The sequence below is a fragment of the Chiloscyllium punctatum genome, chromosome 11 (genome assembly GCF_047496795.1).
Source record: "Chiloscyllium punctatum isolate Juve2018m chromosome 11, sChiPun1.3, whole genome shotgun sequence".
In the NCBI taxonomy this organism is placed as follows: Eukaryota; Metazoa; Chordata; class Chondrichthyes; order Orectolobiformes; family Hemiscylliidae; genus Chiloscyllium; species Chiloscyllium punctatum.
The window spans coordinates 24952945-24970039 of record NC_092749.1 but is presented as its reverse complement, the minus strand read 5'-3'; the positions used below and the strand labels follow the sequence as shown (position 1 = coordinate 24970039).

The following is a 17095-nucleotide window of genomic DNA, read 5'->3' as shown; positions in this document are numbered from 1 at the left end:
GACTCATGGTCCCACCGGGCTCTGGTACCTAATCTGACTAGTCTTTCTTCATATAGATACTCAACACACACAACACTGTAGAGATTTCTCTGGCAATGCAAAATGAGCAGTAACATGCTACCTACACCACAATACTTTGGGGCTGCACCTCCGTCAAAGTATATGGTGAGGGGGAGTGGTTGGGGATGAAGGGGAGCGGTGGAGGAGGATGGGTGAGGGCCGGGTGTGTGGGGAGTGAAGATAGTGTCAGAAACATTGCCCGACTGAATGGGTAACAATGTTCTTTTAACCAGCCAATGCCAATGCAGGCTGAATGGCCTCTTTCAGTACCAACCCACTACTATGATCTGTGAATTTTGTCATGGCTTATATCAGCAACCAACCACAAGCAGGGAGACTGACTGACTTATTTTTCCTTTTACTCCCCTAGTAGATACTGTTATGTCCACACTGTCACCATTGAGGAGTAAGGGCTGAAATTTTCACCTTGGGATCAGGGCCTTGACATTGGGAGCATTTCCAAGTCTTGACCACTATATCACCTTGGCATCCAATCACTGTGGTGTTCATTGGTGGCTCAGTGGTTAACACTGCTGCCTCACAGCACCTGGGACCCAGGTTTGATTCCAGCCTCAGGTGATTGCCTGTATGGAGTTTGCACATTCTCTCTGTGTCTGCGTGGGTTTCCTCCCATAGTCCAAAGCCGCACAGGTTAGGTGAATTGGCTATGCTAAATTGCTCATAGTGTTAGGTGCATTAGTCAGAGGGAAGTGGGTCTGGGTGTGTTTCTCTTCGGAGGGTCACTGTAAACTGTTTGGCCCAAATGGCATGTTTCCACACTGTAGGTAATCTAATCTAATAAAGCTGTTCTGTATTTGATTGTGTGCATCTGGTAACAGTACTTGATTGGTTATGCCCGGGTGTGAGCTAAGCGCAAAGTAAATAGACACTGCAGCAACTACTGCTGGAGTTCATGTAAACCTGTGGGTGCAGAAAATTTGGTGTTTGCAGAGATGTTTTAAAATCCTTATCAAAAATGTTGCGCAGTGAGAAACTAGTGTCATCTCTGAATTGCAACAATGAGTGACTCCATTTTGGAAAAGGCGGCCAATAAGGAGGACCAATGCTTTCATTGGTCATTGAGGCCTTCCAGCCTTGAGAGAGCTGCAGCCCCACTCTTGAGTTGGGTTCTGTTGAGACAGGGAGGGAGAGATGCGACTTCAAGATGGAGGCTTTCTCTAAACACACTTAATCTTTCAAAACAAAGTGTGATAACAGTGCGTGACTGCCATAATGGAGGTGATTAAGTGAGTGTCATAGAGTCATAGAGATGTACAGCATGGAAACAGACCCTTCGGTCCAACCCATCCATGCTGACCAGATATCCCAACCCAATCTAGTACCATCTGCCAGCTCCTGGCCCATATCCCTCCAAACCCTTCCTATTTCATATACCCATCCAAATGCCTTTTAAATGTTGCAATTGTACCAGCCTCCACCACTTCCTCTGGCAACTCATTCCATACACGTACCACCCTCTGTGTGAAAAAGTTGCCCCTTAGGTCTCTTTTATATCTTTCCCCTCTCACCCTAAACCTATGCCCTCTAGTTCTGGACTCTCCCACCCCAGGGAAAGGACTTTGTCTATTTATCCTATTCATGCCCCTCATGATTTTGTAAGCCTCTATATGTCACCCCTCAACCTCCGACGCTCCAGGGAGAACAGCCCGACTGTTCAGCTGGTCCGTATAGCTCAAATCCTCCAACCCTGGCAACTTCCTTGTAAATCTTTTCTGAACCTTTCAAGTTTCACAACATCTTTCTGATAGGAAGGAGACCAGAATTGCTTGCAATATTCCAACAGTGGCCTAACCAATGTCCTGTACAGCCGCAACATGACCTCCCAACTCCTGTACTCAATACTCCGACCAATAAAAGAAAGCATACTAAATGCTTTCTTCACTATCCTATCTACCTGTGACTCCACTTTCAAGGAGCTATGAACCTGCACTCCAAGGTCTCTTTGTCCACCAATACTCCCTAGGACCTTACCATTAAGTGCATAAGTCCTGCTAAGAATTGCTTTCCCAAAATGCAGCACCTCACATTTATCTGAATTAAACTCCATCTGCCACTTCTCAGCTCATTGGCCCATCTGGTCAAGATCCTGCTGTAATCTGAGATAACCCTCTTCGCTGTCCACTACACCTCCAACTTTGGTCTCATCTGCAAACTTATTAACTATACCTCTTATCCTCACATCCAAAGCATTTTTGTAAATGACAAAAAGTAGTGGACCCAGCACCGATCCTTGTGGCACTCCACTGGTCACAGGCCTCCAGTCTGAAAAACAACCTTCTACTACCACTCCCTGTCTTCTACCTATGAGCCAGTTCTGTATTCAAATGGCTAGCTTTTCCTGTATTCCGTGAGGTCTAACCTTGCAAATCAGTCTCCCATGGGGCCTTACTGAAGTCCATATAGATCACTGCCTCCAGTAGACTATGATAGATAGGCAGGAGGCTGGAAGAACACAGCAAGCCCAGGCAGCATCAGGAGGTGGAAAAGTCCATGTTTTAGGTGTAACCCTTCTTCAGGACTGGTGGTGGATGCAGGAGGAGTTGCACTTAAAGGGGGTGGAGGGTGTAGGTTACTGATGTGGGGATAGCTGAAGACAGGTAGAGGGTACAACCTAGTTGGTCAATGGGTGGAATGAATCCTGTTGGTGGTAGGGAAGAGTAGAAGGGAGGGGAAAGGGCTGGGAAGGGAGTCTGGTAATGGGAAGGGAGGTTATTTGAAATTGGAGAACTCAATATTGAATCCTCCGGGCTGTAGGCTGCCTAGGTGGAAGATGAAGTGTTGTTCGTCCAATTTGTGATGTGGTTCGTTGTGGCCATGGAGGAGGCCAAGGATGGTTATGTCAGAAAGGGAGTAGGAAGGGGAATTGAAATGGGTGGTGACTGGGAGGTCAGGTTGGCCCCTCGGGGCCGGCTGCGATGTTCGGTGAACCATTCCCTAAGTTTACAGTCAGCATGTCCAGGCCTTGGAACAAATCCAGTTGGCATCAAAACATTGGCCAAAATGGTTCTTTACTGGTTTCAGTATCTTACCCACTGCCTGCTGCAGGTAGCCATCACATGGCCAACCTGGAGTCTGTGAAAGTAGACTGGAGACCAGAATGTGCTGACAAACTGACAGTGCTGTCCAGTCCTAATCTTCTGTGCCTCCCAACTCTGACATCATTTGAAGCGTTGCCCCATGACTCCCCCTCACACCTAGAAATGCTGGTCAAGGGGGGAATGATCATAAATCATTTGTTTCGCTTAGCAACATGAACATTCAGCCTTTGTGCACGCTAGGATTAAACTTACAGCTGTGATTGATATCCATCTTCTGTTTATATCACCCTCACTCTCTACAGATTGGTCCTGGCATCTGGACCACACCTATTCTTTTCTTTCTGTGTGAATGTGGTAAAGCTCAGTAACATGTTGTTGCCAATCCTTCTCCAATGTTTATGTGCTAGTTTCAGCAAAGCTTATGTACTCCTCAGAGCACTTGACCCTTGGAGTTTAATGGTGGCCTTTGGAAATGGTGAGTCAACTGAATTGTGAGCTGACCAATATATTTACAGTGGATAGCAGTGTTTGACATCCAATCATGAAGTAAACATGTGCAGGCCTCCAGTGTATCCATTGGTATTCAGGCATAGTTGTGCACAGAACGTAATTTTGTACATTAAATCTGCTCTGTTCTTCATGAGGTCACTACCAAGGACTTCAGTGTTAGTGAGTTGTAAATACTGTTGTATTTGATACTGCTTCACCACTTTGTAAAAATCTTTCCTTCATTAACATATACCTTAGCTGGAAACTCAGCAAGGGTTTTAAGACAGTCATTCCCAACTTTTTCAGTTATACAGCATGCTTCAATGAAACAAAGGATTCCACGACACACCCATTTTTTTTTAGCTGCATTGATTGCTTATAAATGTCAGTTATTTGCATTTACTATGCTTGCAGTCTTACTCAAGAGGTTGCAACATAGAGCATACAACAAGCTAAAGAAGGATCATAAGCATTAAGATTAATAGGGCAGCATGGTGGCTTAGTGGTTCGCACTGCTGTTTCCCTGTGCTAGGGACCTGCGTTTGATTCCGCCCTAGGATTATCCGTGTGGAGTCTGTACATTCTCCCCATGTCTGCATTGGTTTCCTCCCACACTGCAGATTAGGTGGATTGGCTTTGGTTGGCAATAGTGTCTGGGCTAGGTGGACTGGGAGGGGTGCTCTGTGGAGGGTTGATGTGGAATTAATGGCCTGCTTCTATAGGATTCTAATATTTAATTTTCATAATGGCACATTTTCAAAATCTGCCCAGCTCAACTATTCATGGACCTAAATCTGTTCCACACACTGAACTGAACCGATACATAATAAAAATTCCAGTAGAACCTCGATTATCCGAACATCAGTTAGCCGAACAAGATCTCAAGGTCCCGTAAAAACAGCATTAAGCAATTCAGCATTCAGTTATCAGTCAAACAGTGCACTGCTGGATAACCGAGAAATGTTCGGATAACTGGCACTCATAAATTATTATTGTTCGTTTACGATCAGATCAATTATCCGAACGATCAGTTATCCGAACAAAATACTCACCGCTCATCTTGTTCGGATAATCAAGGTTATACTGTAAATGGAACAGAGCAGAATATCAAGTAGAGTAAATTGCAGTTTACCGGGTTAGAGGGAAACCTGGTGTGTGCAGACCCTTTTGATCCAGGGAGCAATTGATGCGAGGGCCAAGGAAAACCTTGTTCCTGACAAGCGCTCCCTCCAGTTTAGTTTGTCTTATTTTAACAAAAAGCATGCAAGCACAGTTTCTTGGGCTCTAGTTTAAACTATCCATGAGATCCTAAATTTCTCCCTGGCCTGCACATTTAGAATATTTGTGCGTTTTTAGAATTGAGAGAGTTCGATACCTCACTTTTAATTTGATGATTAATTTTCACGAGTTTTGGTTTAGTTTTTGTTTAAATTGTTTAAGATGAACATAGAATTTCCTTAACAAAAACAGAAATTAGTGGAAAAACTCAGCAAGTCCAGCAGCATCTGTGAAGAGAAAGAAATGTTAACGTTTTGGGTCCCGCTGACTCCTCTTCAGAACTGGACCTGCAACATTAACTCTGATTTAATGTTGCAATTTCCAGCAATTCCTGTTTCTGCTTCTGATTTCCAGCATCCACAGTTCTTTTGATTTTTTTTGTGCAGAATTTCCACACCTTTGTACAGAATTTCACAACATACTCGGACAATTCTGACAACATACCAGTTGCCACGGCACATTGTTTGAAAGCTGCTGATTTAGTGAGTGCTGGTATGAGGAAAGAAAGGTTGAGAAAGCAACATGGAAGTCATTGAGGCGCTGGATAGCTACACACATGAACCACTCTCTCTGTGTAAAAAATGTTACCCCTCATAACTTTTAAAAAAATCTTTCTCCTCTCACCTTAAAAATATGCCTCCCAGTCTTGAAATCTCCCACCCGAGGGAAAAGACACCTGCCATTCATCTTATCTGTACACCTCATGATGTTATAAACCTCGATACGGTCACCCCTCAATCTTGTACACTCCAGTGAATAAAGTCCCAGCCTATCCATTAGTTCTCCCTTTTCACCGTGGCCATTGTCACGTGGAGATTGTGGCAACTTTCAAAATGAGGTCACAATGGGAATAGGTTTGGGGACCGCTGGCTAATAAGTAAAATTGAAGAAGAAATGAAAGCTGGTGCTAATGAAGGGCCTGTTTTATGTTGCCTTTATTGCGAGTTGCGTACTGTGTCTAACCTGTCCTTCTTTATTTCCAGACAATGAAGGGGAGATGACTAACAGTCAGGTGCCAAGGATGGTCCTCCTAATGCATCGATGGTACCTGCCATCTACTGAACTCGCAGGAAAGCTTCTGTTGATATATCCTTTTGGTCCTCTTAGACAATTGAACAATCATCATTTGGAAAAGCCAATAATTGTTTGACTCTATTTTAGTCACTCACTTAGTCATAGAATCATAGACACAGAGTTTTACTGCACAGAAAGAGGCCCTTCAGCCCATCATGTTTATGCTGGTTATTAACCTCCTATCTACTCTTGTCCCGTTTTCCAGCATTTGGCTCATTTATGTGTATACTCTGGTACTTCAAGTAATCATCTAAGTAGTTGTTAAATATTGTGATGATTCCTTCCTCTAACACTCTTTTCAGGTAGTGATTTTCAGATACTCATTACCCTCCAGGTGAAAGAATTCTTTCTTAAATCCCCTATATGCCATTTACGTTATATCTATGACCCCTCTTCTTTTTCTAATCCCTCTACTAAAGGGAAATGTTTCTCTCTATCTACCCTATTGATACACTTCATAATTTAGAACACCTCAAACAGATCTCCCCATCAGCCTTCTCTGCTCTATGGAAATTAAGCCTAGCCTACCTAGTCTCTCTCTTCATTGCTGAATTATTCCAGCCCAGTCCACGTCCTGGTGAATCTCCTCTACAGCCCCTCTAGTGCAATCATAACATGGTGTGGTGACCAGAACTGTATACACCACCTGTGGCCTAGCTGCCATCTTGTACAGCTCCATCATAACCTCCCTCCTCTTATATTCAATTCCTTGATTAATAAAGGCAAGTATCCTATATGCTGCCTTAACCACCCATGCTGTTCCTTTCAAGAATTTGTGGACATGCAAAGGTCCCTTTGACCCTCTGTACTTCCCAGGGTGCTCCCATGCATTCTATACCCCCATGCTGTGCCAGTTCTCCCACAGTGCATCACTTCACACTTTTCAGCATTAAAATCCATTTGCCATTCTTCTGCCCATCTGGCCAGCCTGCATACATCATCCTGTCATCTGTGGAATGGCCAATGGGCAGGCTTGCCACCCAATTAGAGAGGTGGGCGGTCTCTTGAAGCCGAGGAGCCAATCCAAGGCCTTCCAACTTGGAAATTGGGAAAGTCACATTAGCTTTTGACAGATGGTAAGAGAAGGTGCTTTAACATAGAAGTGCCCCACCCCCCACTTGAATATTTTAAAAGCTTAACTTAAAACTGGCTTCATGCAGACACTCCCCACTCTGGCACTGGGCTGATGTGCCCCAGTGACAGCCTGCACCATCCAGGCAGAAAGGCCCTCCCTGGCATTCAGGGTTTCTCAGTCTGCCAATGCCCCGGGAGGCGGTGATGCGCCACCACCCAGAGCCTTAAATGGCCGCTGGGTTAGCTGCCCACTCTGTATGGGCAGTTATTGATGCCCACCTGTCATTCCTGGAGTTAGGTATTAAGCATAGGCTCCTGCCACATTCTAAATCAGCAAAAGGCAGAGCCTAGCCACTGATCTCTAACCCTACTTCACTCTGTCATTGCCTGTACCATTAGTTCGACATTCCTACTCAGTGACTATTGTATTGGAGGCCAAAAATATAAATCTAAACCTCAACTCTCGGAGCCTCCACTGCTATCAGATCAGATTGAACAGTTTTTCTTAACTTTTCTTCGCAACTTAATTGGTAGAGGAAACAAAATTGCAAAAAATGTAATCATCTTTTTAAAAAGATGCATTTTATTTAAGAAAGGTCTTGGTGGTGATACATGTTCTGTAAAAGGGAGCAAAGGGGTGATTAAACTTTTGTGGATTCTCAATACCTCTCTTTGTTAATACTGTCAAGGTGTTCCTGATGTTGATTTTCACCAGTCTAGAGACCAGTCCTGTCAATGTTTGGCATCCCAGACCTTTAACTACTGCTGAGCAAGGTTGAGAACACCTTCCACATGAGTCGGCAGGCATGGAAAAGTACTGTATTCCAAATCGGGGTAAAGTTAAAAGATTATTTAACTGGATTCAGTTGGAGGCTTCCTCTTGATCTTGAAATCAGTAGATTTTCTGAAACAAAGTCAGAAGATGCTGGAGAATCCCAATGGATCTGGCAGCATAAATGGCGAAAGAAGCCAACTTAACGTTTCGAGTCTGGTGTTTTTCTGTTCAAAGAGTCATCCTGGGCTCAAAACATTAACTCTGTTTCTCTCTCCACGATGCAGCCAGACCTGGTGAGTTTCTCCACCATTCTCTGTACTTATTTCAGATTTACAGCATCCTCGGTATTTTGCCTTTATTCCAGTCGATTTTCTGATTTGGGGTGTACGCAGACTCTGCTTCACAAGGGCGGGTAATGATGAATGTGAAGAGTGAAGCTTCCTGGCGAAAGGTTAGAGACCTAAAATATTAGCTTTGTCCTTACCCCACAGATGCTGCTGGACCTGCTGAATGTTTCCAGCATTTTCCATTCAATTTCAAATTTCCAGTATCAGTAGACATAGGTTTTGAACTTACTGTGTGAACTGGTGAAAGAAATATCTGTGTTCAAAAATGGCAATTGGAATGTGGGTAGCATTTCTTGCTGTTAAAGGTATTTGAGGTTTCCTGTGTGAGTTAGTGAGAACTAGCTTGCTTACCTCCAACCATCTCAGTAGCAGGAGAGAATTCCCTGTAACCTGTTTAGTTCTCATTTAAAAAGGAATCTTTCTGCAAAAATCAAAATTAACCATGTCTCGAATCAAGTGTGGCAACCTACTATAAAAGAGAGAAAGTGGCTTTAGAGAAAGGCTTGACTAGAAATTACCTCAATCGGTTTGAGTGCAGGCTTTTCTGTTTGTAAGTTAAAGAGGAATCAAGCTCGAAGAATTCCTGTTTTCTCTGTCACTGAATCAGTACCCGGAAAGTTAAACAGCATGTGCGAACACAGGGTCAGGCTGTTTTCCTTGACCTTCAAACGTATCGGGAAGCCACCGGTGAAGACTGCGATGCATTTCGACTCAAAATCTGCCACTTAATGAGGTAAGAAGCTGAAATGGCCTCATCTTTAACCGGAGGAAATAAATAGGGAGATCCTTGTGAGCAGTGTTACTGGCTCAATGTGGTTACAGTATGCACAATAGCTTCTCTCAGTAAGCCTGAGATGAGAAACCTTGTGTACAGCCTCACAAAGGACATAAGATCTGTGGCTTTCTTCATTTTGCCAAAATGCAGCATGGGAAGTGTAGGGATCAAGATGAGGTCAACCAGGTGGACCTCATAGAATATGAGTTCCCTGATTGGGGCTGGTAATCTGGTCCAATCAGACAGCCCAGATTGACAGATAAGAACAGGCGTGTCAGGGGTTCTGTTCAATCTAGGAATTGGCTCAGAGGGAGTTGGGTCAGTGTCTTGTACTCTCCACGTGTAAATAAAGGGTGACTTGGCGATGGTCTTCATGAAGTTATTTCAGGAAGATCCTCAGCTCTCCAATAACTCACCATTCCATCATTTATTCATATGTCAAACAATAATATATTGGTGGAATGTTTGACACTAGGGAGCCATCAGAATCATCATATCCTGTCTCCGTATGCAGAATGGAGCTGACCTATGTGTTGCTTGGCATCTGCAGTCCTCACTTTCTCCTATGTGTTGCTTGGGTCAATGTTATCCACGATTTAGAATGGAGGAGACTGGACTCCCAAAAGACAGAGAGAGAAAGGAACTTTAAAGACGAGGAGACCGAGCAGGGAACAGTCTTTTTCCAGTGAAAACTGCATGTTTGGCAGATATGAGCTATGTAGAGAGATTAATCTGATTCCATTTGTTTCTAATTTGTTGATTTACTCACAGCCTTAACTTGTGTGGTCTGAGATTGATATCTGGACAAAGGCATTTAAGCAAATGGTGCACATGTTTGCCTGAATGATTCTTGTATATTAGTTAGGAGGACAGTATGCCTGGTATTAATGAGTACAGGGAGTTTAATCCAGGAGAAATCCATTAGCCAGGGCATCAAACCTTTGCCAGGTGTACGTTCAGAATTCTGATCAAGACTTCTTGTATTATCCCATTCTCTATGTCAATAGAAATAGCTTCAAATATATGAAGGTTTTCAATAAGTCCATTACAAAGGCAAGGTTTTCACCTAATTGGTTTATCCCTGTTCTTAAAGCAATGCCTGGTTCATGCCAACATGTATAAGGAATGGAAAAGATTCCATGACCATGATAAATGATATCCAGCGATAACCTTAACCTTTACAGTGCTTAAGCTAATTTATGATATTCAGAAGTAAATGGTACATGATGAACAGTCCTAAGGATTTATTGTGATTGCTCTGTTCCATTGTACAGCATGGTAGCTCAATGGTTAGCACTTTGCCTCACTGCACCAGGAACCCAGGTTCGATTACACCCATGGGCGACAGTCTGTGTGGAGTGTGCATATTCTGCCCACGTCTATATGGGTTTGCTGTGGTTGCCTCCCAGAGCTTAAAGAGGTGCAGGCTAGGTGGATGAGCCATGATAAATGCTGGGTTACAGGGGTTGGGTGTGGTGCTCTTTGAAGGGTTGGTGTGGACTTAACAGGACAAATGGCCTGTTTCTACACTGTAGGGATTCTATGATGGTAGGGTGGCACCATGCAGTCTTTTATCAGGGTCCAAGTGCTGACCCCAAGCTGGAGGCGTATGGTGTGTTAGGTTTCATTCATAGAGGGATTGAGTTCTGGAGCCGCAATATCATGTTGCAACTATACAAAACACTAGTGAAATATTGTGTACAGTTCCCATGTTTCAGGAAGGATGTGGAAGCATTGGAAAAGGTGCAGAGGAGATTTACCAGGATGTTGCCTGGTCTGAAAGGAAGGTCTTATGAGGAAAGGCTGAGAGACTTGGATCTGTTCTCAATGGAAAGAAGAAGGCTAAGAGGAGATTTGATAGAGACATAAAAGATGATCAGAGGATCAGATAGGGTAGACAGTCAAAGTCTTTTTCCGAGGACGATGATGTCAGCTTGTATGAGGGAGCATAACTACAAATTGAGGGGTGATAGATTTAAGACAGATGTCAGAGGCAGGTTACGCAGAGAGTGGTAAGGGCGTGGAATGCCCTACCTGCTAATGTAGTCAACTCAGCCACATTTGTGAGATTTAAACAATCCTTAGACAAACACATAAATGATGATAGGATAGTGTAGGGGGACGAGCTGAGAATAGTTCACAGGTCGGTGCAACATCGAGGGCCGAAGGGCCTGTTCTGCATTGTATTGTTCTATGTTCTACGTTCTATGTTCTATGTTCTAATCAGTGCCTTTATGGTGGCTGATAAGGGTTGGATCCCAACACTAACACCCGAGCACAGTCAGCCTTTACTCCAATGTATAACCTTATATACCTCTGGTGTAAATGGTTTAAGTGCATGTCAGCGGGATTGGAGTCGGGTGGTTCCTCCTCTGACCCAACAAGATCTAACAGAACCAGCTGTACTCGGGCTACATCGAGATTGCCAATCCGCTGAGTGTCAGAGCTGTAGCACTGATCTCAGGAGCTCTGCTCACTCTCCCCTTCAACACTGCTGACCCAATGACATTTCCCAAGGAGGCCTGGTGCCTGACATATATTGGTCCTACTCCAGTTTACTGTTCATGCAGCAACCTGCTTATTGCAATGATGGAGAGGCTTTGTGCTTAGGGCATCGAGTGGAATATTGAATTCCCTTCGGGCGCAATCAGATTAGATTAGTTACAGTGTGGAAACAGGCCCTTCGGCCCAACAAGTCCACACCAACCCTTCGAAGCGCAACCTACTCACCTACATTAACCCCTTCATCTAACACTACTAGCAATTTAGCTTGGCCAATTCACCTAACCTGGACTGTGGGAGGAAACCGGAGCACCTGGAGGAAACCCACACAGACACGGGGAGGATGTGCAAACTCCACACAGTCAGTCGGCCGCCTGAGGCGGGAACTGAACCCGGGTCTCTGGTGCTGTGAGGCAGCAGTGCTAACCACTGTGCCATCGTGCCGCCCACAGATTGATTGGATGCAAAACCAACTCCAGAATAGAAGAAAAGTATCTCTTTGGACGTGATTCATCTCTTAATATTCTTTGAGGAAAATCCCAAAAACTGAGTAGTCTTGCATTCTCCTACCTCCATCCAGCCTCTCCCTGGCTTAGTTGGCCCTAGGATAGACCAATTCAGCACTTTAGACTTCGTCTTCCCTTCTAAACCCAATCCTGTTCCCGGTTGGGTGTTTACAAAGATCCATTTTGATAAAGTTAATCAGAACTGCAACATAACAAATGTAAAATAATAAATAATATTAAACTGTTTTCAAAACAGTTGCTGAATGCTTTGCCTTTCTCAACACTATGGTAAGAAAGGACATTTCCTCTGCTCCATTAGTCCTGAAGTGTGGTCAGACCACATATCCTGAAATTGTACACCTCCTAGCCAATGATTTTCTATCCATTAAGGTGAATGGATAGAAAACCAAGGGCTGGTCAGTTTAACATATACCTTGACCTGATTGGAAAAGTCTCCCTTAAGTGCCTGATATTTTTGACACTGACCTTTAGATTCATTAATTACTGCGGATGGATCAATTTGATTTCTTCCATTCAGTACTACATTTTATCTAGATTTCCTGCTGCTTTGTTCAGTGTGGGTTCACATCGAGAGGGCCACGCCTGGAGAATTGAAAGCTCCTGAGGGACAACCTTTTCAAACAAAGTGTGGTTCCTGTGTGGAATGAACTGCCAGAAGAAATGGTAGATGCTGGAACAGTTATAACATTAAAAAGACATTGGACAGCTACATGAATAGGAAAGGTTTAGAGGGATGTGGGTCAAACACAGGCAAGTGAGACTTAGCTTAGTTTGGGAAACTTGGTTGACATGGACGAATTGGACTTAAGGGTTTGTTTCCTGTCTGACTCTATGACTCTATTTCTAGGCACCACACTTTAGGAAGGGTATGTGAGCTCCAGAAGGAAGGCAGTATAGTTTCATTAGAGTGAGACTTGGACTCTAAGGGCTGACTTCTGAAGAGACGAAAAGGCAAACCAAGGTTGTATTACCTGGGATTTTAAAGGTTTGAGGATCCGATTAAAGGTTTTGGCATATTAAGAGGAAGAGAAAAGGTAGTTTGGAAGTAACAGTGTCAGCTAGTAAATCAAGGGGCCATGGTTTGAAAATCAGATTGTGAGGTATGAAATTAGGACAATCTTTTACCTGCAAAGCATTTTACAATTTTTAAACTCCTTTCCTCAAGTTGTAATTGTTGGATCAATTGTTTATCTTAAATGATTGGTAGATAATTTTTAATGAAAGGTCTTGAGGGTTAGGAACCAAATGTACACGGAGTGAGGTCACAGCTTAGGCATGTATGGCTTGAGGGGCTAAATAATGACCAAACCTCATTCCAAGTGTTAACCATGAAGTGTTATCGTCTGTCTGATGTCTTGGCTTGCCAAACAGAAAGCTTGTAATTCACCTGTCTTTCTGCACGTGGATGTACAGGTACTGGATTTCTGAATTCCCTGCTGAATTTAACTTGGATCTCGGTTTGGTTCGTCTGACAGAGGAGTTTCGGGAACTGGCCAGCCAGCTGGGATGTGAGGAGCACAGTAAACTCATCGACATCTCCAGCATGTAAGCAAGTGTTTGTGTGTTTCAACACCTGACAGTCAGCACGTGCTGCGATACTCATTACAGAAATTATCTTTTGCATTGAGTGAGAGATAATTATAAACTTTATTTAAGGGATAATTAGGTAACTTAGTGAATTCTATATGGTACAATACTCTTGAGGTTGTGAAGGGTGCTCTATATCTTTTAGATTACTTACAGTGTGGAAACAGGCCCTTCAGCCCAACAAGTCCACACCGACCCACCGAAGAGCAACGCACCCATTCCCCTACATTTACCCCTTCACCTAACACTATGGGCAATTTAGCATGGCCAATTCACCTAACCTGCACATTTCTTTTTGGACTGTGGGAGGAAACTGGAGCATCCAGAGGAAACTCACGCAGACACGGGGAGAATATCCTTCTTTTTGAAAGATATTCAAGTGACATTATTCCCTTTATTTCACAAGCACTTTTAGCTTCAGAAATGAGAGTACCTTTTTCCCATATAAATGCAATGACTTCACAAGGGATACTGGCTACGCTGTCTAGAAATTCTAGTAATCAAACTTTATAACGTTGCACCTATGCAGTAAAGGTACTAGGTGAGCAATCATACTGACAGTTTAAAGTGCTTTTGGTGTGGAAGAAATATTAAAGATTCAGAATGCAAGATTTAATGTTGTGTGGGGCCACAGCAAACCATGTTAGATTGTGGTGCAATGAATAGGATGTAATTGTAATGAAGGTGCTCCTTAGTAGCAGTGATCATAATATGATAGAATTTTTCATTCACTTTGAGTGAGAGAGAAATCGGTCCAAATCTGATATTTTAAAGTTTTAAAGGTAGTTATGAGAACATGAAAGCAGAGCTAGTTAAAGTGGACTAAAGCTAAATTAACCCAAGATAGTGGCAAATAGAGAGGCAGTGGCAGACTTTTAAAGGCTATTTCAGAATGCACTCTTTCCAATGAAACTGAACAATTTGCAGCTAACCTAAAAAGTTAAATAGTAAAGAAATTGCATATAATTGTGCAACATTGGGAGGCAGGTCTGAAGATTGGGCAGAATATATATAAAAAAACTAAGATTGACTAAAAGATTAGTAAGGAAGGAAATAACACTGAGTATGAGAGAAAGCTCGTGGAAAGGTAAACATACTGGTCTATAGACCTTGAAAAAGAATTGACAAAGAACATTGACCCTAAGCAAAGTGAGGCTGGTGAATTAATAATGAAAAATAAGGAGATGCCAGATTATTTGAAAATTATGATTATTAGGGAAATGGTACTCAGTAAATTACTGTAGCAGCAGGCTGACAGGTTCCTGGCTCCTGATGGACTTTATCCTCGGGTCTTAAAAGTTAGGCATTGGTTTTAGTTTTCGAAAATGCCCTTGAGCCAGGAAAGGTCTCATTACACTGGAATGATAGCAAATGTAACTGTTTTATTCAAAAACAGTAAGGAGACAGAAAGCAGGAAACTACAGGAGAGTTATTTTAACATCTATGATAAGAAAAACATTACAAGCTATTATTAACAATGTTATAGCAGGTCATGTTGTCAAAGTGAGGGTTATCTGATAGAGTTCACATGGTTTTATGAAAGGAAAATCATGTTTAACGAACCTATTAGAATTATTCGAGGAAGCAACACATGTTGTGAATGAAGGGGGGACCAGTATAAGTACTTTCATTAGACTTACAGAAAGCATTTGATAGATGCCACAACATTGTTGCAGAGAATAAGTACTCATATTGTAGAGAGGTAACTTATTGGCATGTATATAAGATTTGTAACTCACAGGGAAACGGTGAGTGGGCATAAATTTTCTGACTGGCAATATGCAACAAGCTGTGTGCCATAGAGATCGGTGTTGATGCCTCAACTTTATAAAATTTGTTTCAGTGATTTAGAGGAAGGGGCAAAATTATAGTTGCTGAGTTTGCTGATTCCACAAAGATAGATAGAAGAGTAAGTTGTGAAGAGGAATTAATGAGGCTACAAGGTCAGATAAAAAGTTAAGCAAGCAATTTAACGATTTGGCAAGAGATGTTGGAAAATGTGAAATTGTCCATTTTAGCAGGAAGAATGAAAAACAAGTATGCTATCTAAATCGGGATTGCAGATCTCCTCATTGCAGAGGGATCTCAGTGTCTTCATGCATGTATTGCAAGCAGCTAGTTTGCAGGCACAGCAAGTATTTAGGAAGAGAATGTTATTGTTTATTGCAGGCCATTAAATACAAAAGCGGGGAGGTTATACTTCAGTTATATAGTGCACTGGTGAGACCACATCTGAAGTGCTGCATATAGTATTAGTCTCCTTATTTAAAGATGAAAATGCATCAAAAGCAATTCAGAAGGGCTACTAGACTAATACTTGGGAGAGGCAGCGGCATCATGGTATTATCACTAGATGATTAATCCAGAGACCCCAGTAATGATCCGGGGTCCTCAATTCAAACTCCACCATGACAGATGATGGAATTTTGAATCAGTTAAAACTCTGGAATTAAGAGTCTAATGATAGGCTTGAAACTGATGTCAATTGTTGGAAAACCCCTTCTGGTTTACTAATGTCCTTTAGGGAAGGAAACTGCCATTCCTACCTGGTCTGGGTTACATGTGACTCCAGGCTCACAGCATTTGCCCTCTGAACAATTAGGGGTGAACAATAAATACTGGCCCAGCCAGCGATGCTTGCATTCCCATGAATGAATAAAAATAGGGTGTGTTGTCTTATGAGGAAAGGAAAGGCTAGATTCCTATCAACTGGCGTTTAGAAGGATAGGAGGCAACTTGATTGAAGCATTTAGAGCCTGAGAGATCATGTCAGGGTCACGTGCAAACATTTGGTGGGAAAATTGAGAATGAGGGGGTCTGCCTAAGACAGAGATAGGGAGGATATTTTTCTTCTCAGATGGTTGCTGGCCTTTGGAACTCTCCTTCTCAGAAGACAGTGAAAGCAGAGTTTTAAAAAAAGTATTTTTAAGACAATGGTAGATAGATTGTTGATAAGCGAGGGGACCAAAGAATAGGGAGGAAGATGAGTCATCAACTCAGTCACAATCTCGTCAAATGGCAGAGCAGCCTCAAGGGGTCCAGCTGGCTACTCCTGCTCCTAATTGTTGGTTTGTATGTGGGGATCTCTACATTGGGAGAAAACCTATCAGCTTTAGTATGTTGGAAATTGGCAAGTATAATTGCTGAAGACTGCACCTGGAGATTGGCTGGATTTCCAATTTTGGTTCTAAAATAGACATTAGCCTCTTTATGAATATATCCAGAGAACCAAATGTCTATATTGAATAGCTGCCAAGGATGCTTTAATGATGTCTAAAGTAATTCATGTTTCAAAGGCCTCTTAATGTACCACACTTTATGCTCATTTTTCATCCAGAATCTTGGTGTGGTGAGGCTAGGGTTTTGCCCCTTGGCCTCTGTGGGACTGGTATTATCAGAGGGTTCCATCATTTCTGCTTGAATAGATGGTAGTGTTATCTATCACAACATTGGAAGATCCATGTTGTGAATGTTCCCAGTTTTAATATTCATAAAGACCCATATGTCACTGTCTAAATTTTGTGCTCACTTCCTTCCAGTGTGATTAT

The 17095-nt window shown here is 42.7% G+C and overlaps 1 protein-coding gene across 1 annotated transcript in view; it reads left to right on the top strand.

The window, feature by feature from the left end:
- rasgrp3 (RAS guanyl releasing protein 3 (calcium and DAG-regulated)) overlaps positions 1 to 17095 on the top strand; it is a 139748-nt gene that overhangs the window by 78753 nt on the left and 43900 nt on the right. The window contains exons 3-5 of the mRNA XM_072580503.1: positions 5870 to 5972; positions 8827 to 8889; positions 13374 to 13505. Of these exons, the coding sequence (XP_072436604.1) occupies positions 5870 to 5972; positions 8827 to 8889; positions 13374 to 13505 (298 nt within the window). The remainder of the gene's footprint in view (positions 1 to 5869; positions 5973 to 8826; positions 8890 to 13373; positions 13506 to 17095) is intronic.